The 15791-nt window shown below is 40.3% G+C and overlaps 1 protein-coding gene across 3 annotated transcripts in view; it reads left to right on the top strand.

Annotated features, from left to right (window-relative positions):
* SLC44A1 (solute carrier family 44 member 1) overlaps nt 1-15791 on the top strand; it is a 148270-nt gene that overhangs the window by 109234 nt on the left and 23245 nt on the right. For 2 of the 3 annotated variants that reach the window (XM_084899344.1, XM_084899346.1), the window contains one exon: nt 933-3328. The exons of the other annotated variant lie outside the window; for it this stretch is intronic. In XM_084899344.1, the coding sequence (XP_084755470.1) occupies nt 933-956 (24 nt within the window). In that variant the 3' untranslated portion in view covers nt 957-3328. Of the gene's footprint in view, nt 1-932; nt 3329-15791 lie in introns of those variants that run through there. 3 annotated transcript variants of the gene reach the window in all.

Here is a 15791-nt window from a genome sequence, read left to right as displayed (position 1 = left end):
TGGTCCCTAAGAATGATGGTTTAAGTGGCGAAAAACACTCCTCAGGAGAGCAGTGTGAGATGGTGCTCACAGGGTCATTAAAGTCTTATCAGTACCTCTAATTCTTACCTCTTTTCCACGGTTTGCCTGGTAAGAGTCTACCCCATACTACCACCACCATCTTGTATGTGTCCCTAAAGAACTAGCTGAGAAATAACCCCTGAAATTTGGGGACTGGTACAATTGAGTATACTTCTTTGTATTGCCTTGCTTTAATTGACGTTATTCCCTTAAATGAGAGTTCTCCAATGCTGGCATACCTAGTTCGTCATATTTGTAGAAATGCTACTGTTTGAGTTCACTGTCTACCTCCCTCCTTATGGGTTATTTTAATTTAGGGTTTATTTTTAGCCTATAAAATAATATTCAGAAAAAAATAAGGTTTAAAATTTTTCTTTTGATAAGAGATTATTGAACTGGATGTTTAAGTACTCCAGTTTTCCTCTTGGACTTTTTTTTTTTTTTTTTTGAGAGAGAGAGAGAGAGAGAGAGAGAGAGAGAGAGAGAGAGAGTGAGAGAGAGAGAGGGAGAGAGATTGATTCTGCTAGTGAAGAAAACTTGGAAGGTTTATGAGGTCTCTCTCTAAATCTTTGAAAATGGTTTTAGGAAAATTTACCAAATGTGAGAGAGAAGTTTAAGCAAGAGACATCTGGTCACCTGCAGGAAAGCATCTACAGAGGAAAGGGAGAGGGAAAAGCCGGGCACTCGAGCAGCATAGGCAGAGAGGCTGCAGAGCTCGGAGGTTTCTCAGAACAGCAGCTCAGGGGAGAAGGACTCTCGGCTCCTTTTGCTTTGTTGCTGTTTGTGACCATCGATGCATTTGTACCTTCATTTATGACCTCCTTCTCGCGGTAACTGTCTAAGATGATGCTCTGTGTGACTTTGTTTTCTAGGCATCGGGAGCAAGTTCCGCTTGAACCCAGCCGACCTTTACGGAACCCATTGACATTCCAAACCAATATATACACATAACTGTGTGTGTGTGTGTGGGTGAGTGAGTGTGTGTGGGTGTGTGTATATGCATATGTGTGTGTGTGTGTATACATATATGTATACACACACACACACATAATCAGCCAAAATCAGAGAAAAGGAACAGGGATTTAATACCTTTTTTTATGCTTATTTTTGTCGAACATGTACTCCTTTCATACGGGTGGCTTTTACAAGGCAACTGCCGTCATTTAATGTTTTCAATTGTAATTGTCTTAATGGAAATGTTGAGATTCATATCTGATTAACATTTTTAATGACTTAGAGGAGATTTTAACTTTAGTTATTTAAATTAGGTAAGATGATTGTCCCGAATTCTCTGTCTAAAGTTTATTCAGGGGTGATTTCCCTGACAAGTGCATCAAAATCAAGATCTTGTTTTCCCGATGAACAAGTCCTAGTGGGACCAGACTAGGCATATGCTTCCCATGCTTTCCGAGAAATAAGGAATCACTCCAGTTTTCCCCAATCAAAGAAGCCATGTCATTTTACTTTGAGAACCACATACGAGGACCCCCTGTGGGAAGTTTCATAATCACTCATGCATTTGTCAGCCAACATTCAAAAGTAACCAACTCCTCAGGTATTTGTAGTTTACCCTAATGCTTCTATAGGAGAGTAGGTAAAAAAGAAAAGGGTAGATGATCTTTCTTATGCAAACTTTTTTCTTATGGTTTGTCTTTTTTTTTTTTTTTTTTTTTTTTTACTTTAATAGCATCTTTCACACATTTTGTGCCTAATTTGAGAGGAAGCTGGAGCACCCAATGAGTTAATATAGCCTCCAAATGTCTGTGTATTGACTTGCAGATTAAGTAATGCTGGGGGCGATAAAGATGGGAGAGAAATACTGAACACAAAGCATTGACCATTCCAGTGGTTTAGGGCTAAATAAGCATTTCATTCAAATGCTGTAAACTTAGAAAACAGAACAGAGGGTGCTCCTCTCCTTGGCAATTCATGAAGCATCCAGAATTCTACAATGTTTAACTGAAGAATTGGTTAATGTTCTGATCTTCAAGTGTTGAACGTTTTTGTTTGTTTGTTTGGGGCTGGGTTATGAGGTTTTGTTTGTTGGTTTGTTTGTTTGATTTTTCTATTCCTGAAGCTTACCAGATATGAATGGCTAATATTCCATTGTTCTGCTTATTGTAATGGTGAATGCTTTAAGAGAAAAAAAAAAGTGTAATTTGCTAAGAATAATCCATGATCTGTTTATGCGATAACTCCTTTTTGTTACAATTTTTTTAAAAAAAGCTATTTTTGTTAATGTAAAGTAAATATTTCAGAGCAAATTTTTTAAACTTATTGCACTAAATACAGGCTCTGTACAGAAAAAGAAAAGCCTCAGCATTTTATCATTCCATGGAAGGAGAATCTTTTGAAAGAAAGCATTATCTCCTGCCAGAATTAGACAGTGAATTGGACCGGTATTATGGAAATGCATACAATTAATGTCAGTAGGGATTAATAAGCAGCTGTTTGCTAATGTGCTTCCTTTCAAAGGGTTGGACCTTTAATTGCTGCAAAAGGTAAATTTTATTTTTTCCTTTAAGTATCTGTGTGTTCTTTAGCTAGGCTAAAATTTGCTAAAATGCCTTGGTTTCTTTTCAAAGCTCATGTAATATTTCTGATTTTTCAGAATATTTGCAATAAGAATCAGAAATTTTATTTTAAAAAAGGAAAACACACAGTTAGGAGCTCATGTCTTGGCAAGATCTGGGAAACCAACATTGTGAAACTCGCTATTTTGAAAACAGTAATTCTCCAGATGTTAACATCTAACATTGACAAACTGTATCATTGTACTATTTTATATCAGCAAAAAGGGATAAATATAATTATGTAACTAACAAAAATTATCCAAATAGGTGAGAGAGCAAATCATCTAAGAAAATTCAGAATACCTTCTGTTTTGTAGCCACATAGATTTGGGACATTAAGGAACATTGGGAGCTAAATTTATGATTGGCAAAAATCTGGAAGATGAGTATCAAAACAGAAGACCTGTGAGGAGCTAGCTATTTCAGGAGGTGTCCCTCCAGAGTGACCTGACGGAAGTCGTGAATTTGGAAATTGGGTTCTGCTCGCTCAGACATCCCGGCATCACGGACCCTTGCCACTCCCTGTTCCAATTGCTCGCAATCTCAACTATTTGGAAACCGCCAGGAATGCTTTCTAATTATCATTCGCAACTAGCACTGTAATCAGAAAGAAATTTTGTATTTTTGTATAACTCAATTGTGTGCCATTTTATATAACAGGTCCTGTTTTACAAATAAATTTTGTTTTACTAACATTGTGTTTAGAAACTGTGATCTGTGTGTAACCATGAGTTCCAAATTAATTGCCAGGCTATTTCCTCTGAGTAAGTTTTGTGTATGCAGATGTGTATATGTACTCCACAGGCACACGCAAGAGAGACATTTGATGTGTAGAATATCACTTTCATCTGAGCTTCATTCTTGGATTCATTCTAGAAAGCCTCACAGAGGCCTTTTTTTTCCTAAAGCAATATTGAAATGTTTTGAGGTTATGTCTGGATGTTCCTGCTGCTTCCTTCATCCATTGCAAGTCATCCCTCAGCGAGCTATGGGCTGGCTGCCTTGTTGCTCAATCCACTCACTGCCTCCATCTTCTGCCCAAGTGAGAAAAATAAGATGAAAAACAAAAATTCTCTGCAAAATGGGATTACCGGAACCATTTTATAGACCATTTGACTTTGTGTTGTGTGTTGTTTTTGTTTTGTTTTTGTCTTTTTCTGTGGTGGATCTTCACAGTTGCACTCCGGACTCATATCTTAAGGTCCTCTTAACTGTCCATGAGGATCCTGGTGGCCGGAGCATCATTATGGTGTTTGCCACCAGATGATTAAGGGTCTGGTGCACAGTTTGGAGTTTCTAGGCTCCTGCCTCAAAAGTGAGCTCTGCTGTAATGTAATATGGAAGGGGGAAGATTACGTTTCCCTATACGTTTAAGGGATCCATCTTCAATGGGAAGCTTACCAGTGCTTTTGGTAAACATTAGAAATTCAGGGCATTGCAATTGTATAATCCTTACATGGGTGAGCAGAGATCACAGCAGGTCGTCTCTTTAAACCACTTAATGCAATGTTTAATGTTTGGGATTAAAGCTTTTAGCCCATCCTATAGCATAATCAAGTCCTAAGTCACTGTAATTTAAGTAGCTTAGTAGTGTGCTGGTCCCCAAGCCTTTTCCGTATAGTTGAGGAGGAGGCACTCACTGAGTCTGTTTGAAAAATCATTCTGGGAATAAGTTTTTCCTTTGTAGATATGCTTCTGTATAGTTTTTGGTTTTTTTTTTTTTTTTTTTTTTAGGAAAGGGCATTAATCTGCCCATTTTCAATACCACTGACCTTGGTGTCCACCAAGGGATCCTTTGTCTTCCTAGGGCAGTTCCAGGCCTAGCAAGGAGATGCCCCTTCCTTTATCCTGGGCCTGAGTTGCTTTTAACCAGAGGGATGCTTCTCCCACCCCCTTCCTCCAAACAGCTGAGGTTACTGCAGGAACCCAGTGTCTGTGAGGCCACATCGCTGCCCCTGAGTCTGCAGCCGTTTTTAACATGCACCACGCTAGCTAATAAAGGCCATTTCCGGAAATGCCCCCGCACCTCACCACCCATCTACAAAGTGGATTCTGGGATCAGTTCCACTACCAGAGCTACCAATTACGGTGACCTGAACATTATTTTATTTTGGGTCAGAAACCATCTCTGAATTTTGGGAGTTTCCATTGGCCTTAACAGAGCCTTTGAGACGTTACCTTCAGAAGGATCTTGAAGCTCTCACCTCTCAATGAGTTCTCTACTGCTTTCTGTGCTGCAACTTAAAAAAAAAAAAAAAGAAAAGAAAGAAAGAAAAGAAATCCTGAGTTGGGAGGCTTATCAATGCACCTGCCACAGTTAATTTCTGTATTGTTTTCATATATTCCACTTGACAGGAGCGCATTCTAACAGCTTGCCTAAGGTAAAGATGTGGTCTGTAAATACATATTGGAAAATTGCGGGTTCCTAAGCAAATGCATAAAGCTGAGATTGGTGTATTAGGTATTCCTAGCACCGATGCCTTTAGCGTTAAGTGCATATCCGTGTGTCTTTGTGCACCACGGATGCGTGTCAGCCCTTTGAGAAGCAGGCCCTGTTCAGATACGGTGGCGGCCTTCGGAATTAGCTCATCTCTGTTTATTGGCATCGAGCCCACGTTATGAAAAAGCGACCTTGAGTGTGCCAAGAAAAAAATCTAAAGCTAACAGACATAAAAAAAAAAAAAATCAAAAAGCTAAACATGTTGTATACACTTATAAACTTAAAGTAGCATACTTGCCCACATTCAAATTTTGTAAATTTGAGCTGAATTCTTATTCTCTTAAGAGGAAAATTTTAATCCAAGATTTAAATCTTTGAAAATGGATTTCTTACACAAAATTTGAATGCCACGTTTTTAAACTTGAGAATTTCTGTGGAAAATCTTCCTTTTCTGTCTAAATTTTATAGTACTCTTCTTCCTCATCTCTTCTTGAGGATGATGCTCCTATTTGAATATTGCATGGTCAATGATCACTTGTAAATTACGTGGGCAGGACTTAACTTGGACATTTTACAAAGGAATTCATTACTAAATGTGTTGAAAAGATAAATTATTAGGGACCCAGATATTAGGCTACTCTATTCAGTTTTGATTCTTGGTTTTATAACTTAAGTGATTTCCTGAGGAGTAAACTCTGCGGACCAGGGAGTTCAGAAGGGTACAGCTTCCAGGTGACCCAGGGTATAGTCAAGACCCAGCTGAACGTGAAAATATTGTCATTCCCAGAGATTTTGGAAATGTTTCACTTTCCTTTGCTAAAACCTGAATTTCATATTTGGCATTCAGAAGCAGGTTCCTAATCATTTGAGGGGACATGAACCCCTTGAGAAAGAAGCTTAGGAAAGCAACAGACTCGCTCTCAAATGCACGTAGCCCATCTGTGAACATTTGAAATGCTACTAAGAATTTCAGGGCCCTCATATGCCAGCCCCTCTCCACCTCCCCTCTAGTGAGCACAAGTCAAAGGTTTCTCTAACGTTGGTTCGATGGTGTGTTCTGAGATGAGGTCGTGATTATGCCTCCGCTGAAGGGCTCTTTAAGATGGCACCCACCAACATCTGATCTGCAATCGTTTTTATAACTTGAAGTCTTTGACTCAGTGTTAGCTTTGGAAATTGAAACTGAGTGAATAACAAGATGGTCAACACTGAATCTTCAGGCCAGTAAGATTTACTTCCTTGGAGATGTGAGAGTGTATATGTCTGGTAGGGAGGGCAGATTTTTGGCAAGGTGCCACCTTATTTGCAGTGGACAAGAAAGTCCAAAAGAAATGAATAGGAAATCCTTGTAAGTTTCAGATATGAAACAACATACTGTTATCAGTAGATTGATGTGTAAAAATACATTAGTCAGCATGGCTGAGAACAGTCAAAGTTGATACAGGAGCAAACTCAGAGCAGTCTTAGCAGTTAACAGAGTTTCAGTGCAAAGTTGGCAGAGCAGATGCAGGGGGTAGACATTCAGAAGTTGTTTTTCCCTCTGTAAATCAAGGAGGTGTCCTCTGTTTTGGCTTTTCAGTGACTAGAGCAGCCTTGAACCACTGCCAATGGGACTGTCTTTCCTCCCTCCCCCCACCCCCTAACGCCCATCATCCACTCTTCTTCCTGAGGGAGCACCGGTACCTCACTGTTAGGAAAGGGTGCTGCGTCTGCAGGGAGGACCTGCAGAGCCTCTGAAAAAGCTAGCAGACATCCTTAAAGGAGTTGAAAGTTCTTTTAAGATTTGGGTCATCACGTATGGTCAGGCATCAAACCTTTACCTACATTTTCAAACTAACTGGCTGGTGAAGGAGAGGGTCAGCTTCCAACCCTCTCACGAACCCCCAAAAAGCTTTACTAAACTGTCCAGGGTAGCAAATGGAGGGACCACAGGTGGAGCTTCCGATATCGGGTGGAAAAGGGCCCCAAGTGCAGTGTAAGTACCTACAGCTCACATGTCCTTTTGTGTGTGATTTTTAAAACAATGTCCTGGCCTTCTCATGAATCTGATCCACACATCAGTTAGGAAATTCCTTTGAGATGGTTATTTTTGTAGAAATATCTATTGAGCTATTCCATGTAAGGAAAAGGAAGCCTGGACAAGAAGAGGAATAAATGGGAACCGGTCTGGGGTGAAGCTACTGCCAGCCTCCTGCAGGCCATTCTGCCTGCCACAGGAGTGAGAGTCAGAGGTCAGTGTTGGGGGTGGTTTGAGACAGAGACTAAGTCAGTTTCCCCAGGATCTGTGCTCAGAACGTCGTCTGGACCTGCTTGGTTCTGCTGGTTTTGGTTTTCAGAGATATCGCAGGAGGAAAGTTGCCTTTCTTCTACTCTATTGCCTTTGTTAAGGTTTTCTGATTTCTTCCCTCCTATAAAAGGGTACTGGAAGCTCCATAATTGAAAAGGTGTTTCAATTATACTATCAAAATAGTCTTGACCCCTGACTGCCCTTTAAGTAGACCCTGTATCCAATGAAGTAAGGTTCGGTGGGTTGTTAGCTGATCTGATTACAGGAGTAAGAAAAACTTTGCCGCCAATAAGCACCCAAGTGGGATGAAAAGTGTGGAAGGTACCTAGAAAAACAACCAAAGACAAAGCACATCTTCCGAAGACCAAAGGCCCAATTTCAAATATTTGTTGGCACAGCCTCTCTGAGCTCCTAGAGTTTAGAATAGGGCTCTTAGTGTAAGGCAGCCATGCTTTCATGATCAGTCAATGCAACAGTGACCTCTCAGGCTCTGAGCCTTCACATCCAGTGTCAGGCCCAGCCCAGCACATGGGATGATGTGAACAGAAAACACACATCGGGGTGTCTTCATTTCTCGCTGCTGTGAATCTGGCATGAGAAGTATGTTGTGGTGCTGCATCCTTCGCCCTCTGAGGCCCTTTGGGTCTCCCCCCACCCCCATGTGCATTCTATTTCATGGTGTCAAAACGAATTTTGTATCACATCCTGTCTTAGTCCATTACGAACTGAAGGATCACAGTGAAGCCTTCCATGAATTCTGTAGTTCAGGATCTGTGACCTTGGCATTATTTAGGGTTTTTCCTTGTTGCAATGTTTTCAGGTGGGGAAACTAACAAGTAGGTGCTTGAACATGCCCCACAGATGCAGCCGTAGCCCTAGTATTTGTGACTTGTCATCATTGACACAGTGCAGACTTTACAAGACAGAGCCTCGTGCTCTCAGAGGACTTTAAAAATATGTACATTGAGCAGTTAACTTTCTGGGGTTATCCATATCTTGCTGGGAAAATCAACTTCCAAGAGCTCTGAATGGGATGGAGTTCCATCTGGCTTCAGAGCTCAGTGAGCCTATATGAAATGGAGCTTTGAAATGTCTTTCTTGTGCAGAAATATGAACTAGAGGGGAAAAGTGCTGATCTAATGCTAAGTTTCCTCTGTGTACTGACTCAGTTGCCAGAATTATAATGAAAACTGTATTTTATTCTAACAACTGTACAGAATTTTTTTATGTAATAAATAAAATTTTGTAGGAAAGAGTGTCATTGTTTACTGTGTTGTAACACTTTCCCATGCCCAGGGTGGTGATTAATAGTGTAGGGGAGGAAAATAATTTTCCGCTTGCCCTTCTGAGTTCTTAGCTGAGACCTTTGTAATCGAAGACAGATTAATGAGAGAAAAACACACAGGAATTTATTAACATGAATATCATGTATACATGGGAGGTGCCGAGGGAAAAGTGAGTAACTCCCGGAGGTGGCTTAGAATTCAAGTTTAAATACCATCTTTATAGGGGAGGGGGAGAATAAATGATCTTTAGGAAAGATGATGGGCCCTTAGAAGAATGGATGGGAGGTGTGATTGTGAGAAAGTTTGTTCCGGTGTGGCCTCAACCTCTAGTCTCTCTCCTGTGATAAGAATCAGTCTTCCCTGGCAGATGAAACTCCCAAGAAAGGGATTGATGACTATTGGGTTCCTTTTGGGGGACTGTCATTAGGCAGGTAAAGAGAGTTCAGAGAAAACCTCGCCCTGCATTTCTTGTTTTTCAGGTGACTACAGCTCAAAATAATCATTTTTTTGAGGCAGCATATCCCGCTCGCCTACAGTCGTATTTTGGGGGTGGCATATTCTGCTACTCTTCAATAGAAAGTAATCCTGAATAACATCTTGGCTTCAAATTTAGTCACTCGGGGCCCTAGCCAGTTTGGCCCAGTTTGATTCTGGCCAAGGGCTCACACCTTGGTTGCGGGATCAATCCCCAGTAGGGGGCATGCAGGGGGCAGCCAATCAACAATTCTCTTTCATCATTGATGTTTCTATTTCTCTCTTCCTCTCTGAAATCAATTTTATTTATATATATATATATATATATATATATATATATATATATATATATATATATTTTTTTTTTTTTTTTTTTTTTTTTTTTTTTGTCACTCGGCTGCAAGGGTACCCTGGAATTTCCCAGCTATATTCCTTTCTAGCGTCTCTCAGTGTGGCCTAGGATCCTTGAAGTATGAAATATAAATGTACTGAAAACTAATTTCTGAAGTACAAAGTTCACCCACTGCTGGGCCAGACTTCCTAGCTGGAGTCTGAGTCACTCTGTGAATGCTAAGGTTGCAACTGAATTCAGTCTTCAGGCACAGTAGGAAAGCTTATTAGATAAGGTTTACCATGGAAAACACTCCTGCTGGTGCAGTGGCCTGCACATAAATTGAAGCTTGGATATGTGCTAAGTTAGTGAAACTTCGGTAGGCCACAATTTAGGCAGTAATTGTATCCCATTAAAGTTTGGGGGGAATTAAATTTAATCTATTTTCAGTGATATTGGGGACTAAGGAGCGGTATTATGAAGTGGAAGATTTTTGGCAATACCAATAAATCTCTCCTGAGTTGTTTTATAATTTGGGGTTTTTCTTGCTGTACAGAATGCTTTTTTTATTTTTTAAATATGTTTAATGATTTTTTTTATTATTATTTAGAGAGAGCAGAAGATAGAGGGAGAAAGAAAAACATTCATGTGAGAGTGGAACATCAATCAGCTGCCCCCTGCATGCCCCCTACTGGGGCTCGAGCCCACATCCGTGGGTATGTGTCCTGACCAGGAATTGAACCGGCAACCTTTTGGTGCATGGGAAGATGCCCAACCAGTTGAGCCACACCAGCCTGGGCCAGAGTGCTTTTTATTAGCAAATATGAATATTGCCCTGATCATAGCCCTGTATGTGTATCTATACTATCTTGCCAAAAGAAGTTGTTATAGAATATTTGTGAGGTGTCCTCAAAAGCAGAAGTGTTTGGGATAAGAAAAATATTAACTAGTCTGGACTGTTCATTCTTTCTTGGGGGCTCATTCTGCTGCTGAGGCGCACAATTTCTAGTTATACAGACCAACTAACGATGCAAGAGCTTGTAGAAAAACCTCACATCTCCTGAAGTACCCAGAATTTGTTTCTGTCTTTTTGGCTATGGAAACTATATTCAACCTCAAATTTATAAAGAAAAATATAGAGGGTTTTTTTGTTTGTTTGTTTGTTTGTTTGTTTACAAAGAATACTGTTTGTGACTTCTAGGTTTAGATGTCATTATAATTGACATTTGAGCTTGTTCAAATTGTTCTATAGCTCAAACCTCTTACAGTTGTTGAAAGGTTCAGAAAGAAGCCAACATCCTATGAGGCTATTTGGCCTTATATCTTTGATCATGTTTGCTGTGGGACTAACCTACAAGACCATGCCTCTTCACATTATTATTTTTGTTGTTGTTATGGCAAGTAGCAGTGTAAATAAAAAATGCTTTGTGCCTTTAATTTGACACTGTGCATTTATTGTCCAAATTCTGCGAAAAATATCTTGCAGGTGCACCTAGCTTAAATTTAGGATTCCAGAAAATGCAAAGCTCAGCTATTAGGCCATTTCATGGGCTTATCAGCAGTTTCTGCAGAAGTCTTAAAGCTCTCTAGGTAGTCATAAGCTCCCCGGCTAGGTATGTCAGACTAGAGAGGCGACAGTAAGGTTTGCCTTCAAGGCAAAACAAAAGAGCTTTCAGCCATCCAAACTCATCCTATAACCTTACACAGGATATTAGGGGCTTGTGTTTGGTCTACTCTCTCCATCAGCTGGAAAGGATTTTTTTCAGTTCATCACAAAATTAAACAATTGTAACACAAAAATAAAAATTGAATTACATAAAAAGGCAAGCGAAAATTGAGAAAAGGAGATTAACTGTATAAGACACCCTAGGCTTAGTGTAAGACTGCCTTTTCTGTCAGTCCTTCAAAGGGGAACCCATAGTTTTATGTCTAATAAAAAGCATTGAGTATAACTTCAACAGGAGGGACTGGGGAGGCATTAAAAATGATGTAAGTAATATGTAATGACTTGGAATAATGTCTGCAATATAATCAAAGAAAAATGGGATGAAGCAGTTTTATAGCATGATCTCATTTATATAAAATCAATATCTGGATACATTTTTAAATGACAAAAGATATCATAGACGTACTCCTAACTAACCAATTCTGTAGGCACTGGTAGTAGATGGGTCAATTGAAAAAGTTGGTGAAGGGAGAAAATCATTATACATGAAACATTTTTTAAAGTTCAAGTAGCTATTCATTGGCCCGTCTTTGTCTTGGGTGCAGTTCTTTTGCTGTGGCTCTTTGGCAGTTCTTTTGCTGTGGCTCTTTGGCTCCTCAGAAGCCTGTTGTCCTTTTTGCACTCACCACACCAATAATGCAATTACCCTGTGTAATAATGGGAGATACTGATTTCTTTAAAAGGGAACAAGAATTTAGAAATGCTTATGAAGCCAGATGAGTAGAGACTCCCAGATTCTTATAATTTCTTTCCAACGTGCATAGTTCTCATGCATACATAATTTGAGATTGGTATTTTTAGGATCAATAGAGTCTTTCCGAAGCATTCAACTTAGTTTTCATAGAAATTACTCTCTTCATATTCATTTTTTAGCCATATACATAATATTGAAATGAGAATTTAGCAAATTCACCTGGCGTGCTGTGTTGGGATAAACGCACCTGATTCCTGCTGAGCACAGTCCACTGATGCTGAGAACAGTATACGGGTCCCTGTGCGTAGGCCCGCCTGCTGCGGGCATCAGCCAGTACATTCCACAGAGGACTGGCTGGAGGATGTCAGCTCATCTGGCCTGGCAAGATGGTTAAGTGCAGGTCCTCTGAGAAAACCCCCCTTTTCCATCACCATAAGAATTGTGATTATCTCTGTATTATGCGGGTATGAATAGTTTAAATGTTTTGCTTCTCTGTATGTTTAAAATATTCCCATGTAGGTTTATAATATGAAAAAAACAGAGTTACATTAGGAGAAAATAGCCAGGTATGTATAATAAAATGACAGTAACTAAACCTGAGTGATCATGGGACGATGGGGTAGCAGAGAGTGTTCCCAAAAGAAATTACGTTATTTATGTGGGTAACATAAAAAGTTAAGGATACACCTCAAATGAATAAGAAAAGAATCCATGTAATAAATGGTGTTTAGGATGATTAGCTTTCAGATTAAAAACAAATCTAAGTCAAATCCAAATGGATTAAGGCATTTTCTTTTAATTAGACAGGGAAAGGTCAGGGGAAGGAGTGAGGAGGACTTACTATAATAAATTCAGAAGGATTAGAAAAACATAATAGAAACAATAGGCTGCTGGGAGTTGGTCAGATCCACATCTCACATTTCCTGGAAAGTGTGGTGCGTGAGGCCCATTTCAGATGCACTTACTACACCTTCTATGGCAGTGAGCTAATCATATGCACTTTCATTCAACAAGCATTTTCCGAGACCACCTCTGGTCAACCAGATTTATATTCTGGGAACGCCGGGTACAAATATTCACTCCCTCATCTTCAGTGGCTCACAGCCTAATGAGGTGATAGAGCCGTGAGGGCTGTGATCAGTACAGAGTGGTTTGGAAGCACACAGGAAGGTGTTAGGGTCAGTGGGAGAAGCTTAGTCTAGTGACACTTCATTTAAAGATCAGGGCATGCGCCAGATGCTCAAACTCATCCAGGCTCTGATTCTCGAGTGCACTGAATATTGGAAATAGTTACCTTTCTTCTCAATGTTGCGTGATGCAAATCATCTGTAATGATAAGGAGTCCTTTGGAGAAGAGTTTGAGGGTCTGGAAATATTTCTCTGTGCCAACAAAACATTTTTCCAACCCCTGATGAATCAAATCTACATAATTTTTCATTTAAGAGACTCCAGTCTAACAATGGCGCGGACAGCTTAGGTAACCAAACACAAAGTTTTCCCCAATGGCTTAATCTGCTTTTCTATGTTGTCACCTTAACATCTATGTGCTTTCAAGCTAACAATAAACATGCTATGTATTTTTAGTGTGTGTATATTTATATATTTATGTTCCAAGTTTTTCCAAACAGGTTTATCTATGCTAATAAAAGGGTTATATACAAATTGGTCAGGATGCCCTCACAGTAATGACAGAACAGTAGGCTGCGTGGGGCAACAAGGCCGACAGGGTGGGCAGTGAGGGGTGACCAGGCTGGCAGGGGGGCAGTGAGGAGCAACCAGGCCAGCCAAGGGGAGGGGCAGGGAAGAAGGCAGTTGTGACGACCAGGTCGATAGGGGGGCCAGTTAGGGTGACCAGGCCAGCAGGGGAGGGCAGTTGGGGGCAACCAGCTGGTGGGGGGAGGGGGCAGTTGGGATCAACCAGGCTAGCAGGCAGAGGCAGTTAGGGGTGATCAGGCTGGCAGGAGAGCAGTTAGGGGTGATCAGGCAGGCAGTCAGGTAAGCAGTTAGGAGCCAGCCGTCCCAGATTGTGAGGGGGATGTCCTGGATTGAAGAGGGTGCAGGCTAGGCTGAGGGGACCCCTGTCTCCTGTGAATGAATTTCATACACTGGGCCTCTAGTAGATAATAAGATTATTAAAATAAAAAATAGAAAAGCAAAGACATAAACAGGAAGAAACAAATATGCTAGATACTGTACAATGACACATTAATACTTTAAGCTTCCTAGCAACTTGAAAAGAAAGGAAAACACCAACGTTTATAGAACTTTCTTATTTGATGGAAGAAGGTATATGCATTCTTTAAGTTACTATGAAAGCACAAATAATTTTCATATGGCTCTCAAATTGGGGTTTGGGGGTGCTGAGCTGGTGGAGTCCAAGCATGTAACTTCCTTCTCTTTCTCCTTTCTTTCTTTCTTTCTTTCTTTCTTTCTTTCTTTCTTTCTTTCTTTCTTTCTTTCTTTCTTTCTTTCTTTTCTTTCTTTCTCCCAGCTTCCTGATATGATTCTTTAACTGAATTGGTTTATTCAGATCTACTGCTATTAGTGCTTATAAGTTACATTTTAAGTATAAATAAAATAGAAAGGCTGTCTTCATTTATTCCAAAGACATGTACCAAGTCCTGTGTTGACTAAAGATACAGAAATGAGAGACCCAGTCTTTGCCTTCCAATACCCTACAGTCTGTTTAGGAGGCAAAGGGGTAAGCAGATGATCGTGCCAGGTAATAGAATGTACCAGCTGCTCTAACAGTTAACTCAGGGGCAGGGACACAGAGATGTGGTAAGGAGCAGAAGCCTCTTGGGAACAGCATGTGTCTGAATCTGTCCTAGAGATATGATATTGGAGAAGTCAACAGGGATGAGAACTGGAGGGACTGCAGCCATACTAAGGGACTTGCTTTTATGCCGAAGAAAATGGGGACTCACTGAAGAATTTTAGGAGAAAAAAAATTACTATGACAGCAGTGGGGGGAGCTTTCTCAACCAGATAGAGATGTTTATGAAAAACCCACAGCCTACATCATACTCAATGGCAAGATTTCCCCCTAAGAGCAGTAATAAGACAATGCCTACTCTTGTCATTCCTAGTCAACACTGCACCGAAGGTTCTAGCCAGGGCTAGAAAAAGAAATGAAAGGCACCTAAATTAGAAAGGAAGATGTAAAATTATATTTCTTCTCAGATGGCATTACCTTATATATATATTTTGAAAATCACAAATCATTCGCATATACGATTAGACTTAAAAGAATTAAGCGTTGCCAAAACCGGTTTGGCTCAGTGGATAGAGCGTTGGTCTGCACACTGAAAGGTCCCAGGTTCGATTCCGGTCAAGGGCATGTACATTGGCTGTGGGCACATCTCTGGTTGGGGATGTGCAGGAGGCAGCTAGTTGATGTCTCTCTCCCATTAATGTTTCTAGCTCTCTATCCCTCTCCCTTCCTCTCTGTAAAAAATCAATGCAATATAAAAAAAGAATTAAGTGTTGTTGTGGAATTACAAGATCAACCCAGGAAAATCAGTTTTATTGCTATGTGCTAGCACCTTTTCATGATTCTTCTCTGAAGCAACAATTAACGTGGTTTTTGCCTAACAGTGATTTTCTTTCTTTTTTTTTTTTTTAATATATTATATTGATTTTGTACAGAAAGGAAGGGAGAGAGATAGAGAGTTAGAAACATTGATGAGAGATAGACATCGATCAGCTGCCTCTTGCACACCCCCTACTGGGGATATGCCCGCAACCAAGGTACATGCCCTTGACCGGAATCGAACCCGGGACCTTTCAGTCCCCAAGCCAATGCTCTATCCATTTGAGCCAAACCGGTCTTGGCAACAGTGATTTTCTGATACCATCCTTCCTGCTGCATTTAGTAGTTGGTCTTCTATTGTAAGGAGGCCTTTTCCCTTCTCTCCCAC

Source organism: Pipistrellus hanaki (assembly GCF_964339955.1).
Source record: "Pipistrellus hanaki genome assembly, chromosome: 11".
Classification (NCBI taxonomy): Eukaryota; Metazoa; Chordata; class Mammalia; order Chiroptera; family Vespertilionidae; genus Pipistrellus; species Pipistrellus hanaki.
This window is presented reverse-complemented; position numbering and strand designations above follow the sequence as displayed.